This window comes from Notothenia rossii (assembly GCF_949606895.1).
Source record: "Notothenia rossii genome assembly, chromosome: 8".
Lineage (NCBI taxonomy): Eukaryota > Metazoa > Chordata > Actinopteri > Perciformes > Nototheniidae > Notothenia > Notothenia rossii.
Window position 1 is genome coordinate 76,980,887 of NC_136906.1, and position 20,678 is coordinate 77,001,564.

General features: G+C 43.2%; 1 protein-coding gene across 2 annotated transcripts in view; it reads left to right on the forward strand.

Moving 5' to 3' along the window:
• Positions 1-20,678, forward strand: part of ncoa1 (nuclear receptor coactivator 1) — a 36,121-nt gene that overhangs the window by 4,227 nt on the left and 11,216 nt on the right. For both annotated transcript variants that reach the window (XM_079643512.1, XM_079643513.1), the window contains exons 4-15: positions 1,148-1,325; positions 3,044-3,223; positions 3,456-3,548; positions 4,894-5,034; positions 6,146-6,293; positions 7,025-7,934; positions 10,231-10,437; positions 13,313-13,712; positions 14,127-14,285; positions 16,002-16,110; positions 17,622-17,790; positions 18,203-18,520. In XM_079643512.1, coding sequence (XP_079499638.1) covers positions 1,148-1,325; positions 3,044-3,223; positions 3,456-3,548; positions 4,894-5,034; positions 6,146-6,293; positions 7,025-7,934; positions 10,231-10,437; positions 13,313-13,712; positions 14,127-14,285; positions 16,002-16,110; positions 17,622-17,790; positions 18,203-18,520 — 3,012 coding nt within the window. The remainder of the gene's footprint in view (positions 1-1,147; positions 1,326-3,043; positions 3,224-3,455; positions 3,549-4,893; positions 5,035-6,145; positions 6,294-7,024; positions 7,935-10,230; positions 10,438-13,312; positions 13,713-14,126; positions 14,286-16,001; positions 16,111-17,621; positions 17,791-18,202; positions 18,521-20,678) is intronic.

Sequence of the window (20,678 nt, forward strand, 5' to 3'; positions counted from 1 at the left end):
TTAAGAGAAACTGATAAAAGATTCATGGACAAAGTTTGTCTTTTGTTATATTTAATAAAGTAATAAAGAAAGTCAATAGAGTGCCACAGTGACGCGTCCTAAAACCCGGAAGTGAGTTAGCATTTTACCACTTCCGGTTCCTTCGCCAAAAAGCAATGGGATCTCTCCGTAGGATTTTGGAAAGTAGCTGGAAATAAGGTCTGTGGTTGAGACAAATTTAAGAGGCGGATCACGTTTTTTTCTACGACATTAAATCCATCAGCAGTGACCCCACTGGTGGTTTCTGAAGAGTTGACGTGTCTGAAAAACGATGGTTGTTAACAAGTGGCTGAATAGGACTACAGAAGTTGAGGCCGTTGTACGTCATTACACCGAACACGTAAACACTCCTCTAAGTTAGTTTGCCCTGTTCTGCTTGAAAGCAAGTCCCTGCCTCCTGCAAACTGTTCAAACAAACGCTTCAACTTGTACCATTTAGAATCTGTATTTTTGAATATGGATCTTAAGTTGGCGTGACGTTGAAGCTGTAGCTCGTTTATAGCATAACGTTAGCATTTTGCTTCTGGCGACTAGATTTATGATTAGAAAATGATAAAAGTAGGGTAGGCATGTGGAGATTATCCGGCTGAACAAAACGTGATCCGTCTCTTCAATGTGTCTCAACCACAGACCTTATTTCCAGCTATTTTCCAAAATCCTATGGAGAAATTGCATTGCGTTTTTGTCGAAGGAACCGGAAGGAGTTTACTTCCTGGTTTTAGGACGCGTCACTGTGGCACTCTATATACAAGTTAAATCGATCTCAAATGTAGGAACAGAGCTACTTCATCCTCAGAGACATTCTGCAATCAGAACACAGCCTACAGTCTCACTTTATAGTAGAGAGAGAATATCCACCTGGTCCCACCCTTACATTCCCTTAGGCATCATCTAAACATCCCACCATCAAACCCCCTCGTCCTTAAACATTTTCAAATCCCCCTTTTACTTCTTTTGCCCTCCTGCAATGTAAATCCTTAACATATGTCTCCGTTAAACAAATACAAGACTACAAATACAATGTAACAGTTTAAAAGGCAATCAGAGTATAAGACTATATGTTTTAAATGATTCATTTGACATCAAAGTTTTCCGTCTCCTCATTCAGGCCCTCGATGGGTTTTTCTTCGTCGTAAACCGGGAGGGCCGCATCGTCTTTGTGTCGGAGAACGTGACGAGCTACCTCGGATACGCGCAGGGGGAGCTGATGACCTCCAGCGTCTACAGCATCCTCCACGTGGGAGACCACAATGAATTTGTTCGCAATCTGCTGCCCAAAAGCCTGGGTAAGTAAATGGACTGTACTTATATAGCGCTTTATTCAGTCTTTAAGACCCCTCAAAGCGCTTTACATACTACATGTCATTCACCCATTCACACAGAGCAGTGTACCTTACTCTAGGACCTAACATTCACACACATTCACACACCGTTGGCCATCGGGAGCAACTCAGGGTTAAGTATCTTGCCCAAGGGTACATCGACATGTTGGCTGCACGGGCTGCAGCCGCAGTCGCAGCCGCAGTCGCAGCCGCAGTCGCAGCCGCAGTCGCCCTGTGAGTGAGCTGGGTCTGCTCGCTAATGCTTTATATCAGGGGTGTCCAAACTTTGTTCACTGAGAGCCACATACAGAAAAATATAGAAAGGGCTGGGCCACTCACCAGAGGTATATTGCCTCATACGTTCAGTTATAAGTTAGCTAAATTAATCAAATGTAGGTACATTATGCTTGATACTTGAAAAACAGCCTATATGACAGATCTCCATAGGGTTTACTTTATTTTGTTGGCAGCTCATTCCTTAAAACAGAAGCCTCAGATTGATTATCATAAGGAGAAATAGGAAGGGTCTATTTCAACTAAGATATGTTAGAAAATGTTTCCAACTTGAATTGACAGAATTTATTTGAAAAGTGGTTTCATTAACACATGAATACTACTGTGTAATATATGTTTGCATATATATTTAAGAAGTACAATATAAGACAAGTTTCATTTTTTGACATTTCACATTATACTTTTTGAATTTGCTGAGGGCCGATTGAAAATGGTCCGTAGGCCGCATTTGGCCCCCGGACCGTAGTTTGGACACCACTGCTTTATATTCAAGGTGTAAGATGCCAGTAGTTGTAACAGTACATGTCATTTGTTAGACGCTTTTATTCAAAGCGACTTACATACATTCAGTACTGTGGACAATCCCCACTGGAGCAATTTGGGGTGAAGTGTCTCAGGGACACAACGACATGCTGACTGCACACTATCCAGCACACTATCCAGCACACTACCCAGCACACTATCCAGCACACTATCCAGCACATTACCCAGCACACTATCCAGCACACTACCCAGCACACTATCCAGCACACTATCCAGCACACTATCCAGCACACTACCCAGCACACTACCCAGCACACTATCCAGCACACTATCCAGCACACTATCCAGCACACTACCCAAGTACCCAGCACACTACCCAGCACACTATCCAGCACACTATCCAGCACACTACCCAGCACACTACCCAGCACACTATCCAGCACACTATCCAGCACACTACCCAGCACACTATCCAGCACACTACCAACTGAGCCACAGCCTCCCTTGTTAATGTTTTAAAAAAAAATCTGTGATTGCATTTTCAGTATCTTCAAATGTGACAGTTTCCACGCCAATAAAACCCATTAAGGAGATGAGTTCTGGCAGCTAACTCAGAATACAGTCTTTAATACAGCTAATTAACTTGGTTTACTGGTGGAAAGTACTGTAGCTAAAGTGCTTTTGAATAGCAATAAAGAAAGAGTGACAAACCATGGACATCTTAAATTAGCACAGTTTCTCAAAGCTGCACATTGTGCTAAAAGAGGGAATACATGTCAGATCAGAGATGCAGCGTATGTGTGACACAATGACTTTCTTCCCTAAGATAATGTTAATCTTAGGGAAGTAGGCAGGGTGTCCGCGGGGTCTTAAAAAGTATTACAAATGTGTGTGTGTGTGTGCAGTGAACGGTGTGCCGTGGCCGCAGGATTCTGCCCGGAGGAACAGCCACACCTTCAACTGTCGCATGCTGAAGAGGCCGCCTGACGAGCTGGATGCAGAGAACACAGAGGCTCGGCAGCAGTACGAGATCATGCAGTGCTTCACCGTGTCCCAACCACGGAGCATGCAGGAGGAGGGAGAGGGTACACACACACACACACACACACACACACACACACACACACACACACACACACACACACACACACACACACACACACACACACACACACACACACACACACACACACACACACACACACAAAAACACACACATACACACACATACACACACATACACACACACACACACACACACACACACACACACACACACACCAACACACTCATCACTTGTGTCCTCTCTTCCCTCAGACCTGCAGAGCTGCCTCATATGTATTGCCTGCCGTATTCCTCGCACTCAGCCTTTCAGCACTGAGTCCTTCATCACCAAGCAGGACCCCACAGGTAACACACACACACATGTATTTAATAGTCAGGATTCCCAAGAGTCATGTTATCGCTGGCATACGCTGGAATTAGATTGTACATTACATCATACATTTAGGAAACAGCTGAAGACTACTCCTGTGATTTATTATAAAGACATTTTCTAAGGAAACTTGGTCAAATAAACGGTTTTCAGCCTCAGACATGTGAATATTGACTGATTATCTTTTATATCCATGATGGTTTACTGTATATGTTTGAATTTTTGACTGTAGGTTGGACCCTTACAAATAAATGGGAAACTCAGGTGGATGTGTTTCCGTTTTAAAAGGAAACAATTGAGATATTAATGGAGAAAATGTTAGTTTTTGTAGCCATAGATGTGTTTTGACTGTCAATCAACTCCTATAGAAACGGCTCTCTAGAACTGGACTCTATGTAAGCCGTGTGGCCAGTGAGTAAAATGTGATCACACCTGAGGGGAATGACTGTAAAACACGAAGGAATAATTCTTACAAGGTTGTTTTCAGGGTTAGAGAGTTTAGAGCGGATCCTCCTTAACCTGAGCATCTTCAGTAAATTAATAAAAAACATGGCAGGTATATAATAGGGATGTCAGTGATTATTCGATTATTCGAATATTCGTTACAGTCTCCATAATCGAATATTATTTTTAAAAATCGATTTTATTTATATATATTTTTATTATTATTTATGTTTTTGTTTTTTTTTCTGACTTAGTTTCAACCAAAATATAGACTAATGCTAATGCTAGTAATAGTATTAATAATTATAAATGGCCATTGGTCACACCACCAGTTTGTTTTACTGTAAACTTGGAGGAAGCCTGCGTGCAGAGCAGACTGCTGCTGCAGCACGCTACACACCGACCCCGCCCCCACCCCCCCTCTCCCTCACACGTGCGACTAAAGATGAACAAATCGAATAATCGATTATTATTCGCCAGGGCTGCCGAATAATCGATTTTGATCATGGTCAGTTTCTGGCAACCCTACTGTATATAACAATTTCCACAGCTCTTACTACAGGCGCTTCATAGCAAATAAACACCATGAAAATGATATACAACATAAATCAAATCCAAACTAAGTACTGCAAAGCTACTGCAATGAAACTGCTTATTTGGAAACAATCTGTCTATAATAACTCATCTCTTCTTTCCTCTCATGTGTTTTTTGTCACAATATTGTATTTAAAAAAAAACTCATTCCTTTTCAAGTTCTTTCTCTAAATCACTTTTTCAAACAGGTCACAGTGTTGACCCTGAATGCGTGATCTTAAATGTTGAAAAGTGTGTAGACTGACCGAGTGTGTGTGTGTGTTGTGTGTTGCTCTCCTTTAGGGAAGATCATCTCCATAGAAACCAGTGCTTTGCGAGCGACGGGCCGGCCGGGCTGGGAGGATCTGGTCAGGAAGTGCATCTATGCTTTCTTTCAGCCGCAGGGCAAAGAGTCCTCCCACGCCAAGAAGCTGCTGCATGAGGGTGAGCAGCAGCCATCGATCGTCCAGCTGCACTCCCACAAGTCATTGATACACACTGACAGCTTCACCACAGCTCAGCAACTACTCCTATACCATTATAACAGATCGATTTAAAATACTACATTTGAATAACTTTGCATACCTGCAGGGGAAGTGTTGAGCAAGACAGTTCATATCTGCAAAACCTTTAGAGATAGTGTGATTTATATGCAGATTTATCGAGTGGAAAACACAGTAAATATTCTAAATGCAACAAGAGTAAGGGGTCATAAAAAAGAGAGAAGTTAAGACTCTGTCTTGAAACGATTTCTGACTTAATAGAGGGATTGATTGTTTGGTTTATGAGACGTCGGAACAATATGCTAACACCATTTCTTAGAGCTCTAGTTGACCCTGAAAAAAATGTTTTGACTGACCAGCAAACCAAAAAAATACTTCATTTACTAATCATGTCAACAAGTAATCTCACATCTGAAGCTGAAAGCATCACATGTCAGACATTTAGCTTGAAATTGAAATGAGATCAGACTGAAGCACACATGTTTGCATCAGTTAATCCCACATTTAGACACGCGAGTCTAATCTCAGATCTAATGTATGTTAAAGGCTCTTGAATAGATTGTCTTCAGTGATTGTAGTCTTATTTAAAAATATCTGTTTCGTTGGTTTTTGTCTACAAATGTGTCCAAATGGAGATGCTTATTTTAAGTGTTAACACCAGGGCGACACATCTTGAAATCATTCTTTGTCTTCCTAAAAGTCTAAAAGCTAGCAGATGAATTGCAGTTGATATAAAAAAAATCCTGTGTTTTTCTAATGTTGGCATACATGGATCCACTTAATCCAAACCAAAGATAAGCAATGAGGTAGACCTTGTGTTCTTTTTGTGCTACAAGGTAATAATGACATCATGACCTTACATATAAACTGAATGGTGTGTGTGTGTGTGTGTGTGTGTGTGTGTGTGTGTGTGTGTGTGTGTGTGTGTGTGTGTGTGTGTGTGTGTGTGTGTGTGTGTGTGTGTGTGTGTGTGTGTGTGTGTGTGTGTGTGTGTGTGTGTGTGTGTGTGTGTGTGTGTGTGTGTGTGTGTGTGTGTTTGTGTTCCCCACCAGTGATGACCCACGGCACCGCGATCAGCCCGTTGTACCGTTTCACGTTAAGCGATGGGACCCCGCTCAGCGCTCAGACCCGCTGCAAGTTCTGCTGCCCCCCCAACCCTGATGTTCAGCCCTTCATTATGGGCATCCACACTATTGACAGGTACGATTACAAACAAAAAAACGTTTTATCAAAAAGGCTGCGTGATCTGAGGAGAATATACAATATGCAACAACACTGCTAAATATAGCTAAAGTTACATAACTTGCGAAAATTAAACAGATGTTAAAGTGTTATTGCTATATTTCTACTTTCAGGATAATCTTCAAAATACAAAAAATGTGTCTTAGTCAAATAAAAATAAATAAAATTATTTTGTTATATTTAACAAATTGAACATTGAGTTGAACTCAAAAGGCATTAATAAAACAAATTATGACTATTTTTAAGGCTTTTTTTTGTAACTCAAGATGGGCACCTGATACTCTCTTTTAACAAAAATAATTCCCGCTCTATATGAGTTTTTGCAATTTATGTATCACGCAATTCGACACTGAAATTACGATTAAAAACCCATTACACTAAAGCCTTAATTTGTTACATACAGTTATTTATTTTATGATTATTATGGCCTTTGTGCCTTTCTGTCTTGGAGTAGCTAAAAAATAGATAGGAGTACACAGGGATATATTATACCAGTCTGCTGACACTCTCTTTAAACATACCCAAACAATCTAGTTTCACCCAGTTTTCTCTAAGTTTTTGACATTTTGATAACAATATAAAAGCAATATTAGCCGCCCAACCGTATTTTCGTGCACTTTGTTCTCTACCACATGCTCTCTTCTCTTCGGGCGACAGTCATCTTTAATCCTCCCCTTCTTCTCCTCCAGGGAACACAACACTGCTAGCTCTCAGGAAAACACTAACCCCAGCCTTCCAACGACCCCCGTCAGCCTAATCCCCCAGCCCCCGTCCCTCCCTCCTCCCGGCAGCAACTGGACCTCAGGCCTCGCCGCCTCCAGCCTCCAACCCCCCAACAACACCAACACGTCCCCCAGACCCCACGGACACAGCCCCACCACACCCGCAGGCTACCTGACGCCCAATCGGACCTGTCCTCAGCAGGTCAGCAGCCCCTCCCCTCTGATTAGCCCTCTCACAACCACCCCTACCTCTTTTATGTCACCCAGGATGCAACGGGGCAGTCCTGGGTCAGGAGGGAGCCCTCGAGTACCGGGGAACCCCTTCTCTCCTTCCACGCCGGGCCTCCAATCTCCAGCGGATGGGAGTAGCGTCAGCGGGGGGTCAAGCTTCTCCATGTCCTCTCCGGTTCTTCAGAGACAAGCCAGTACACCCACCGGCTTTTCATCTGCCAAACCAGAAGGAGGAGGGGGAGGAGAAAGGTGGGGAGAGGACTATGTTAAAGCCCCCCTTCCTTCTGCCTCACTGCTGGGAAACCCCAGACTCAATCAGCTCCTGGACAGCAATGGGATGGGAGCTGAGTCTAGTAACAACAACAGAATTCATCGCACCGCATCACCTCATCCTCCGAACCCGCCCCCCTCCGTCCCGCAGTGCCCGGCGTCCCACAGCACTCTGACGGAGCGACACAAGATCCTGCACCGGCTGCTCCAGGACACCAGTCCCAGCGACGCCTCCACGGAGGAAGGACTGAACAAAAACGACGTTGAGATCAAGAAGGAGCCGCCTGCCAGCCCGGCTCTGAACGCAACCAAGGCCGGATCCAGAGAGCCTCAGGACCACCAGCTGCTGCGCTTTCTGCTGGACACAGACGAAAAGGTGACCAAAAGAATATAGAAATCTCTCCATGGCATAGTTCAAATCTAGAAAGGGTCACTTATTAGAGGTGTATGCTAAATTGTAGGGCTGCTCAAATAATCGTATTTTAATCGTATTTTAATCCCGATTACGATTGTGGCTTGCAACGATTACGAAAACAGCGTAATCGAAATAAAACGATTATCTTTTTATTATTATTATTACTTTTTTTTTTTTTTTCCAGTTGAATTATACTTAAAGTTCACGGTAATCAACTGTTAAAAACATACTGTTCACATTTTCTTTCTCCAATAAATGGATGTTTTCAAAGTCAATGAATAATCGCATTTAATAATCGCCATTACAATTATTGACCCAAATAATCGAGATTATGATTTTTGCCATAATCGAGCAGCCCTACTAAATTGTCCCTCTTAGCTCCCGAAGCGATGAACGGCAAAGATTACAAACTATGATTTAGTCATCGAATATTATACGATAACACTTTAATGGTCAGATCAAATCTGAAATGTGACTTGCATCACAGCAGCTCCATGTGTAACATCAACATAGACGAATATGAAGACACAATACATGAGAACCAAACATTTAACATGACAGCACAATCACTGAGAGAAACATTATGTGCAACTGTAGTTGATCATGACAAATTGGGTATGGATCTAAAAAGCAGATTCCAGTGTTAAAAATAAGGCCACATTTTTCTATATTTGTCTGTTTTATTGAGCCACAATGCACCCTTCAAAACACCAGGTAATGTTTGCTTTTAGCCTAGCTGATAGCCTTAAATGCCTTTTTGTTACTGAAGCAGTTGTTGATAACTTGCGACATCCTCCAGTTGTTAAAGAGGAATGAGTAATCATCAACCAATGGTGGTAAAAAGCTGTAAAAAAACTGTGAGTCACCAAAACAACAAGAGGTCCTTGAGCATACAGTCATAAAAGTGCACAAATAATATATAGCTGATGTTTCCAGTTGTTAAATCACCTGATTGTACATTTCCTTAGCCTTGATTAATGTAAAATCACATAAACAATCTATATTAATTGACAAAACATGCTCCAAGTACTGCGATGGGTTAAATGCAGAGTCCACATTTCATTGAGTATTCTTTATTAGGATGAGCATTAAGCGCGTTCACCCCGGAGTACTTTTCCCCGTACTTTTCTCGTTTCGTTCCGTTAGTGGCCCTTATGTTGCGTTCACACCAAAAAGAGTACTTAGTGCCGGGAACTTTCACCCCCATTTCTAGTGCCTGCTAAAGAGGTGGTACCAAAAAAGTGCCAATTTCTATTGGCTGGGCGTATTGCAAACCACGCCCCGTAAAACTCTGAAAAGTTTTGTGAAGCCGCCATTGTATTTGCTGGCATTAGCATCATTAGCATTAGCATTAGCCCCGCACACCAACGCAGAGAGACTAACTTATGGCAACACAAAAAAAAACATGGGAGCGGTGGAGATGAGGAGGTGTCGGCGTTCTGGCGATTTACTCGGAAGGCTGCTGGGAGTCCCAGCAGCTTCTACTGAAGCCAGTCCCTAACTCCGGGGACTTCCGGCCGGGGACTTCGGGTGGCAGTATACGCCGTGAAGTGGTTTGCGGCCTGCCAGTAAACCCAAAGCAGAAGAAGAAGAAGTGACGTCAGCGGCTTCATTTGCGTAATCTTCCCTCAGGGAACTTATTCCGGTGTGAACGCGATCCGTACTTAGTTCCATGGGGGTACTAAGTGCTGGGAACTAAGTACGGCAAAGTACTTGGTGTGAAAGTGGCTATTAAACTTACCTTAAAGTGGATCTATCATGCTATATTTGAATAATACAGTGTAGGACCATACCTATATAAGGCATATTTAGACTTTTTATTTTTCAAAATACCAAACAGATCATGCATTTTAGCCATTCCTCATTTTGCTCAATTTAACACTGTCTTTGCATGGGCTGATTCTGTGAGAACAGCACCATCTACAGGCCTGGCATATGTACTACAGCGTCTCCAGCGCTTTCCAACGGCAATGTCCGTGGCTGTCTCCTCCTGATTGGTGGAGTTGGCCCAATAGCCGTAGCGCCACTTCTGTGACGTCATAGCAGTGTTCAAATCTGGATCAGTCTGTATCAGATCCGTTGCAGCCCCTTTTTAAGAGATTTGGGTATGGAGGGAAATAGAGAGGGTTGTGTTTTCTGACACTTGGTGAGTTCCCTGGAACACCGGGGACACATGTTCATGTAGAAAAGACGTACAAAAGTGCATTTTGCATGATAGGTCCCCTTTAAATATACTAATAGTTCATCTGTTTTTAAGGACTTGGGAGACCTGCCTCCTCCATCAGCTCTCAGCCTGCAGACGGTGAGGGTGAAGGTGGAGAAGAGAGCCAGCGTGGACGGAGGATCCTGTGTTTCTGCAGCATCAGGAGGAACGTCTAAAGCTCCAGGAATCTGCATCAGCCCCATATCCAGTCCTGTGGGAGAGAGCCGCAGAGAGAGCCGCAGAGACAGCAGAGACTCCACGGTACAGATGCTGCCGAAGTCATGGTGTTTTGTAATAACTCTAAACAGAAACAAAGATTTGACCTCCAGCATTAATCCTGGTTCAAAGTTCTGTTGTTAAGAAAAGAAAAAAGTGAGTAAACTAAAACGGTAAAAGCTTTATTAGGTTTTTCCCAGATTGCTATATAGAAGTTAAATGTGTTTGAGGTCATCTAGAAATGCTTTCACCATTTTAAACACTTTTCCACTATATTTTCCGAGGAGTTTAATCATTTTTTTATGCAAAAAATGCAGAAAATGCTCTAAAATATGAATAAAAACATAGCCTTGGAATTCGATTAACTGGGGAGGACATTTATTTTGCATTGTTCTTGCTTTATAAAAGCCATTATGCTAATTAAATATGGAAAATAATTGAAAAACTAATATGATAATTTCATTGACACCCGCTGAACTCTCCCTTTAATCCTAATCGGAGAGCTAATCCACAAGTATAACTGAAAACACCTGTGGTTGTGTATAGGGTCTTTTTTATTGATCGTCATCTTAGAAAATAACATAATCGATCCGGCTAAATGTCAGAATGGGATACCCTTTTACCCCCTGCTTTATCAGACACTTTACAGACTGCGATAATACGGTTATATATTCCCTGTGAGCATTGGGTTTGAATCCAAAATAATGCCAAAAAGGTGTTTTTTGACTTTGAAACCAATTAGTCTCTGACAGCAGTGTTGTACTAATTAAGCCAGATCAGCAGGATCAGCACTGTATCTAATGGCGCATTTCCACTGCAGGGCCTCGCACGGCTTAGTACGGTATAGCTAGGCCTCGTTAGGCCAGGCTCACTTTATGCTGCGTTTCCATTACAGTTTAGTAGCTGGGGCAGTAACTATAGTAACGCAGTGTAGGCGGAGCCGAGACGTCATCAATGAGAACCACAAAACCAACATCAGCCGAACCCTCAGAGCTCACAGCTCCTCATATCTGTTCAGAAACTAGACAAAAGTTAAACAAGTCCAAACCACAGACTGTCTGTTTCATGGAGAATACAGTCGCTGGTTTATTTTTGTCTGTAGGCCGTTGTTGTGAGTGTGGACGGTCGGTGCGTTAGCTTAGCCGATTTCCATTTAGGAAACACGCATTTTAAAAGGTGTTTCTCCTGCCGTCTGTCTGCAGACTTGTCAAAGCATGAATTCATGGTTTTGACTATCCGGTATCAGTGTGTTGTTACTTCGGCATCATTTAGAAACGTGTATTACAATTAAATCACGATCAAATGTGTTCATTGTGTTGTAGTTGTGTAGCCACTCAAGGTCACTAGTTTAGCATATTCAGCCCGGTTGTTGGCCCGGAAAGAACCACGATTTTGGAGGGCCAGAAAACGATGAAAAGGTAGCCCTGAGCCGGAACTAGCCCTCGTGGAAACGCAACAAAAAACGGGCCGGGTTTGGAACGGCACGCTTAAACCGTGCTACGCTCTGCAGTGGAAATGCGCCATAAGTGTCAAACCAAACCACATCAGACTCTTTCCAACGGGGTCCCTTCAGACACTCAAACCCCCAAATCATAGCTGTAACGACGTGCTGATTTAATGCGTTTCCTCCTTCCGAGCTGCCGTGTACACAGCGCTTCACCACCGAGCACTGGAAATGTCCTCTGTCGAGCTTTGCTCCAGAGTCCTGACAGCCATTGTAAATCATGTTGAATGTTTATTTTCTTGGACTTTGCTTCCACTGTCGGCTCGGCTCCCAGCTGCAGCCTTTGAAGCTCGCTGACCTTTGACCTTTTCTCTCTGTCACCTATCATCTCCCCCCCCCCGGGCCTCTTGTTTTTTCCTCTGCCACACGTTATTCTTTAATTATTTCACACCCTCCATTCTTCCATCCTGTGTTTTTCCTCATCTCTATTTTTTTTCTGTCTTCAAAAAACAATGGGCTGTTAAACCTACAGTGCAATACTCTTTTAATTAATTAACTCATATGCAATTTATAAACATTTTTAATGCACTTTAAGCGCCATTAATCTTAGCTATTTATCCCCCCTGTATGGTTGTTTATGTTCGTCTGTCCTTCTGGCGTGATTTTATTGCCTGTATTAGTTTATTGCGCACTCTTGACAGGATTGCACTCCAAATCTTGTTGCACAGTAACAACTAACTATTTTCTATTCTATTCCTTACATTAAAGCACATCATGCGAACAATATCTTGTCCTTTTTTAAATGTAAATCCTGCAGAACCACTTTTTAAATCTGCTCAACTCTCCACTTTGAATACAGTATCTGCCATATGTTATTATAATTTACTGTCCTGAATTTCTCACGTCGTGTCACGTGACTAGAATTTTGAATTGAGCCGTCCCTTATATATACACATACTATCTCTTTACGTATGCACACACACACACACACAATATACAATAGTAACGTTTGTCAATACATGATACATAATTGACCTAGTATCAAATCACCGCTGCCGACAGGGACTCCCCTCCACTCACTGTTTTTGTTATAGCACAACCACGGGAACTTCATTTTCCAAGTCCCAACAAACTTATTTTTGTTGTGGCTGACCGGTTTCTCTTCGTGGCTTACGGTTGTCAAAGTGACATTGTTGGATGCTGTAGGCTCTGGATGGGGTGGGATGCTCTCTAGGCGACGCATGGAGCTCGGGCTGAGAGCCAAGGCTCGCCGGCAGTACACTTTGTTCCGTCACAGGAACACTCCTTTGCCCCTCCAACAGAGGGATGTCCTTGTCCTTTTTCCTTTTCGATGACAGCAAGACGCCCCCCTGGCAGAAACGCTGCTGGGACCTAAGATTTTCGTTGATATATCTACACGGTAGCCATTTACGAATGACAATAAAAGCCTTGAATCTCTGTGTTTCCCGCCCTCAGATGTCTGGAGGTCCTGTTGATGTGGACCCTCTCTCTCAGCTGCTGCCTGGCCTTAGAGGGGCCAAACAGGGCAGTGAGGATCCAACCCCCCCTGGAGGAGGCCACAAACTCCACTCTCCGGCCCCCAAACTCCACTCTCCGGCCCCCCAGCTCCACTCTCCGGCCCCTCTTCTCCACTCTCCGGCCCCTCTTCTCCACTCTCCGGCCCCTCTTCTCCACTCTCCGGGCCCTCAGCTCCAGTCCCCTCTGTCCCAGTCCCAGTTGAAGTCTCCGTCCCCCCAGCTCCACTCCCCCTCCCCACAGATCAGACTGCAGTCCCCCACTCAGGTGCTGCCCGGAGAGAAAAGCACTCCCCGCAACGTAAATGTGAAGCGAGAGCCCCCCGGCACCCCTAACAGAGGTACGTTTATAACCTGGCAGGGAGAGGGGGGAGAAGGGGGAGAGGGCGGAGAGGGGGGAGAGGGGAGAGAGGAGGGGAACATAATATACTGCGTACATATAGGCATGGTACAATATATTACTATTTGTAGTAATCATGCAGTATGATATATGGAAATGGCCTTGATCAATTTTGCTGACCTGTTGTGTTTACATTTCAATTGTCAAATTACCCTTAAGTGTTTGAAAAAGAAAAAAAAATGTGTTTACAAAATAGTACTATGATCCAAAAGCTCTCCATTCATTTATTGACCTACCCTCTGTTAGTCTTTGCACCCCTTAGTGGCTCTTAGCAGTCATTACAGTGTCAACACACCACACATATAAATACATTGCAGAACACCACCAGAAGCTGAAGCTTGTGTTTGTTTCCCAGGTCTCAGTGATGGCGTCCTGCAGAGTCAGACATCCTTTGATTTCTGCAGCCCTCCCACTCCCAGTCAGACCCAGAACCAGGGAGACCCCTTCCAGACCCCCAAAGACAGCAGCCCCTTCCCAGAGGCAGAAGTCATCAACCCCTTCAGTTCAACCACTGGTAAGTCAGAGAGAATACACACCGACAAGTCTATTTTGTGAATACGGGTCGGGAACTCTGTTTTGTAGTAACTTGACACTAAAAGCATTGTTAATCTGACTCCTAAAGATTCAAGTTTCTTACTCAGCATCACCATTGATTGTGGTCAGGATGTATTCTGTAACATATATGACTCCACATGTGATATACGTCTGTATTATACTGTAGAAAGCAAGCTGCACAATGCTACTTTATTGGAACAAGATAAAATATTTTTGGCTGGAAATCGGAATTTTAAATTTACTGTTAACGGTCCCATTTGTACTGATCATAATTCCATTGTTGAGGTCTACTAGAATAGATTTACATTGTTCAATTTTCCAAACTCACATTGGTTTCTCATACAGCATCTCTGTATAGTATGTGTATTCACTCTCTGTCCTAAACGGCATGTTGGAGCTCCTGCCCCCCCCTCCCTGTGAGCCCAGTGTGCTCAGTGTGCTCTGATTGGTCAGCTCGCCCACTCTGTTCTGATGAGTCCACCACCGTTACAGCGGATCATCAGTGATTATGTGTTATAATCAGGGCTGCACATAACTGGTGCGCATGCGCAGAGTGTTACGGCTGCTGTTTCAGCCTGCTCGTTAACCTGTCTGGGATTGTTTGCAGCTGTGTGTGTGTGATTATGTAAATGAGCTGTGTGGTTGCCCCAACGTCATTGGCTGTCATCTCCTGGTCCACTTCCAAGGACACTGATTGGAGCACGCCGGGCCCGACGTTCTCCAATCCCTGTGCAAGCCCAGCGCACACCCGCTGGAGAGGACTACAAAGCCTGGGGACAATTATCACTCAGGAGGCTCTGCTGCGATCAGACGCCTCATACCTTTTGCTCTTGTGTCATGGACACTACAGATTGTGTTCGTGTGACATATGTGTTTAGTGACGAGTGTCAACATATGTGTTTAGTGACAAGTGTCAACGTATGTGCTTAGTGTCGAGTGACAACTTATGTGCTTAGTGTCGAGAGATGTGCTTAGTGTTGAGTGTGGATATATGTGTTTAGCGTAGTGTGCTTAGTTTCCCTCCTTCAGCTGTGTTTCCTTACAGCTTCCCTTCCTTAGACTGTACCACTTTGACGGTGAGGGTTATTTTGGTTATTAGCTATATTTCTTTGTATTTAAGTAGGCTCCATTTTTAGAGTCCTCCTTTTGTTAATTATATATTATAATTATTACCAATTCCAATCTGGTGTATGTTGCTTTCCTCTTCCCCTAGTCGGGACGTAACACTGGTCGTGCTAATGTTGTCTTGTGTTCACTGCATGTGTGTTCTGTGTTCACCTCTGCATGTGTGTTTAGTGCCGTGTGTCTGGCAAATAAAGTCAAGACCCCCCCTCAAAAGTTACGGTTTATTTCATTTTATGGATGAGCACCAAGCAACATCTCCAGGTGCTCCTTTGAGAACCAGGGCAAAAAATGTATGTGCACCCCTGGTTATAAGGGCGTTTGTTGGCAACCAGAAAATGACACAAGTAATGACAAACAGATGGGAATGCTGCGTGGGGTACTGGGTGCCGTGTTGGCGGGACGTTGCGCGGCTCGTTGCTGCGAGGAGCGGACAGTGTGAGCTCTATTACTGGTGTGGTTTCCTGGTTGCGGTTTCCTGGTTGCGGTTTCCAATTTCTTTGTTAATTTCTTTTTCCCTCTGTTGTAATTGTGGGATTTTCTCTGTTTTCAGGCCTTTCTAAAATGGATGTGGGAGACTCCCAGTTCCAGGCTCTGGTTCTGTCTGACGCTTTGTCCTTTGACGGTCTGGGAATACAAGCTCCCTTGGCTTCACCTCAAGAGTAAGCTTTACTCCACTCTCAGTATTTGTCATTTAATATTGGCTCCACGCACACCTTACCTGTTGTTAGATCATCAGGAACATGAGGGATAGATACAACAGACCGTTTACCCATTTCCAAACGCAGAGCCAGTTTGAAATCGGCATGATTGAGTTATAACTAATGATAAATGAATACAAAAGTATTTGCCCTATGTCCAAAACACACATTCTCCTTTACTTGTCTTAACTACTACAACTCAAAATTGGGTTTTTATGGTTGCTAGCTAACCTCCTAAAGTCTCATATGAGTGTATGAACTAAAAAAGTGCAGAGCGAGTCATCAAACATTTCAGTTTCACAGGAAGTAAAAAGACAGAGATTTTATAGGTATTTTTGATATAAAAATACAATTTATTTGAAATATAATGGCCAATTATTGAGATGGATTAACAATGAACACAATGACACAGAAATTAAACCTGGACATTTTTTATTTTACTTTCTACTGAGTTTAAAATAAAAAGTTGATTTCACCCAATGATAATGCTGTTGTGTTATAGAGAGGCGAAGTCCCTCCCTTTCCGGGGGACCTCCATGGGACCTTATTTGGGAGAAAGTATGTATTGAAGTCAATGGAGAGAGAAAGATTATCTTTCGATTCCGTTTGAATTGTGCCACAAATTACACATATGATGTTTGTGAATTCAAAAGATAATTTAAACAATTTTAAAGTAAAAAAAACTAAAACGTGTCGTGAAACTGTGAAGTAACACTTTTTTCTGTGTGAAACCGCTCAATGAACTACATCTCCCATCTCGCACCACAAACCAAGACGGCCGTCACGTTGGCACATTTCACTTCTTTCTTTCAGAATGAGGTGAAAAGTATTAAAAGAGGTGAAAATCACTCCAAGTCTGGGCACGTTGAGAGCTGTACATACACACAAGGGGAGTTCGTCGGTTCATTAGAGCCAGCATGCGGAACCGGGACTCTGGGATTTGTAGTCTTTCTAGTTGAGTATTTTTCATAGTCTTATATTTCAACAGTTTTACGACAAACTGTGACTTTTTTTACATGGAAATTATTTTTTAAATTGACAAACATCATATGTGTAATTCGTGGCACAATTCAAACGGGATCGAAAGATAATCTTTCTCTCTCCGTTGACTTCAATACATAATTTTTCCAAAATAAGGTCCCATGGGTCGGAAGTAGATGGGCGGGACTTCGCCTCTCTATAGAAGTTTCGAATGAACAACAAAGCGAATCTTATCCAAACTGAACGTGTTTACTTTTGATTAATGGAAAATGCACTCAACATACTCGTATTCGTTTCCAAATCATAACAGGAAGAAGTAAGAGCAGGACACATACTTGCACTTCAAAATAAAAGCATTTCCTGTGAAACATTTTACGCTTAACTTATGTCAAGAAGTTAATAAACAAATGTTTTTACTGCCTTAAATAAAATAAGTTACAACAAATGTGTGCAGTGTAGTAATGTGTGTGTGTGTGTGTGTGTGTGAGCAGGCAGTGTGTGCCCTGTACTCTGGATGAAGTGCTCGGACCCCCCACCACACCTGAGGGCCGTAACGATGAGAAAGCTCTGTTGGAGCAGCTGGTCTCCTTCCTCAGCGGCACCGACGAGAGCGAGCTGGCTGAGCTGGATAAAGCTCTGGGTATCGACAAACTGGTGCAGGTCAGTGTCTGATTCAAAGATAGTAACACTAGGGATTGGAAGTGCAGTTAGGAAAGGCTAAATACATTTTCATTTAGAATTTAATAAACAGATCATTAAAGGTCACCTATTGTGCAAAATCCACTTCTTCATGTCTCTTCTACATCAACATGTGTCCCCTCTTCTTCATGTCTCTTCTACATCAACATGTGTCCCCTCTTCTCCATGTCTCTTCTACATCAACATGTGTCCCCTCTTCTTCATGTCTCTTCTACATCAACATGTGTCCCCTCTGTGGAAAGAGAATATAATAATATACATACGTAAAGCAACAGCATAGCAAAATGTTGTTTGTTGTTGAAATTGCATTTTCATTTCTCCAGAAGAAACAGACCTTTAATATCCCTTTGTTTTATGTTGTCTCTCTTCCCAGGGTGGCTGTTTTGACCCTAACCCTCCGACCTTCAGCACCCAGCAACCCACTGCCCCCCCCGGTTCGATGGACCCTAAACTCCCTTCCTACCCGTCCCAGTTCACCGCAGCTCCACAGGCTCAGTTTCCTCCAGAGCTGGTGGCTGCGGGGCCCCAGGGTCTGGGGTTTGGAGCTCCTCGAGGGGCTTTTCCTGGGGGAACGACGGGCGTCGGGATCAGACCGGGCATGACTCGTCCTCAGGGGGGGGTCCCGGCGCTCAGACTGCCCCCCAACACTCTGCGTCTGCAGTTGCAACAGAGACTGCAAGGACCACAGCAGGTTGGAGGCGTGGCTTTATTTAGTTTTTCATAACAACTATATTCAAATTGCTATAAAACAGGGGTGTCAAACTCAATTTAATCGCGGGCCACACTCACGGCCCGTACACACAGCAACTTTAAAAAAATCTTCCAACGCTTCTCTGCCCATTCACTTTGAATGGGGTGACGTCACTTTGCCTCGCTTTTCGCCGAACTGCATTGTGGGGAAGCAAAGCGAGGATTTCCAGGATTCAAAAGTTGAGCAATGTTCAACTTTTGAAGCTGAGCTGGAAGCGTCAGCCAATCAAATCCCGTTTATGCAAATCTGACAGTTCAAGCACTAGCCTATCAAACCGCGTGTAAGCTGGGAGAGCCAGACCGCAGTTCATTTCCTCATATTCCAAACGAGAAATTACGGTAGCAAATCAGCCGGTTCTTTACGACCAGACTATTTACCGGGATACAAACCGGAGGAACCAGGCATGGAGGGAGGTGGCAGAGACAGTTGGTGAAACTGGTGGGTTTTCGCCTGTTTGGAGAGTTTATTTCCAGTTTACTTCGTTTTAACATTGCTATTGCTTTGTATGTCGGGGCGGGAGATTCATGTGATTGGTTGTTGGTCGCGTTGCTCGCAAAACATCCCCAAGCTTTCAGACACACCCACCTCCAAGATTTTCAAGATTTTTTCAAAGCTGCTGTGTGGACGGGCCGTAAAAGGGCCGGTTGTAACTTTAAGACTATATAAAAATACATATTTAATATATATAAAATAATGTATTACATTATTGCCTCTACATTGGATCATCGGATAGGGTAATAACTTCATTATTAACTACGTCTGAAAGCAGAAGTCTAGGGTAAATAATTGCAAGTCTCTTCAGTGCACATGTAATGAAATGCATTGTGGGACATGTAGTTTATGGGCAACGTGCTCCTGTAGAGCGCCACGTAACCGTATAACAAACGTATTATATTCTTTGCAAGCTCTTGTGGGGCCGCATGAAATGAAGCCGCGGGCCTTGAGTTTGACACCCCTGCTATAAATCATAGATTAGTTCAGTTAAATATCATAAAGTTAAACAGTTTCTTCTATGGCCCATATGAACATTAAGATAATGGAACTGTATTTATCCCCTTGTGGAAATTCAGGCGTTGATAGCAGCACCAGGGTCAGAGTTAAAAACAGGATTCACACAAAGTAAAAATATAGACAAAATAGAATAAAGAAATAATACAAAAAACTAAAGTAACAGTTGAAACAAGATATCACAGTAACATGTTGAGTATTTGAATGATTAAGGTCTGTCCCAATAATGACTTCATCAGCTACGATGTATGGACCTGACTTTGATTATTTATGCCGGCCTAAATGTTGTAGTATTATGCTTTTATATTTGAACTGTAACAGAATAACATTGTCTTTTAATGACCATCAAATTGATAATCCCAATGAATTCTGGGACAATATATCCTCCAACAAAAGGGGTTGTTGTGACTATGTACAGTCAAACCTGTGCAACGAGAGTTATGGCGCATTTTCACTGCAGGGCCTCGCACGGCTTAGTACGGTATAGCTAGGCCTTGGTACGCCAGGCTCACTTTATGCTGCGTTTCCATTACAGTTTAGTACCTGGGGTAGTAACTATAGTAACGCAGTGTAGGCGGAGCCGTGACATCATCTTCAATGTAAACCACAGAAAACCAACATCAGCCGTTAGCTGTTAGCCCTCAGAGCTCACAGCTCCTCATATCTGTTCAGAAACTAGACACAAGCGAAACAAGTACAAACCACAGACTGTCTGTGTCATGGAGAATACAGTCGCTGGTTTGTTTATGTCTGTAGGCCGTTGTTGTGAGTGTGGACGGTCGGAGCATATACAACGTTAGCTTAGCCGATCTCCATTCAGAAAACACGCATTTTAAAAGGTTCTTCGCCTGCCGTCTGTCTGCAGACTTGTCAAAGCATGAATTCATGGTTTTGACTATCCGGTATCAGTATGTTGTTACTTCGGCATCATTTGGAAACATGTATTACAATTAAATCACGGTCAAATGTGTTCATTGTGTTGTAGTTGTGTAGCCACTCACGTCCCTAGTTTAGCATATTCAGCCCGGTTGTTGGCCCGGGAAGAACCACGATTTTGGAGGGCCAGAAAAACTGTGAAAAAGTAGCCCTG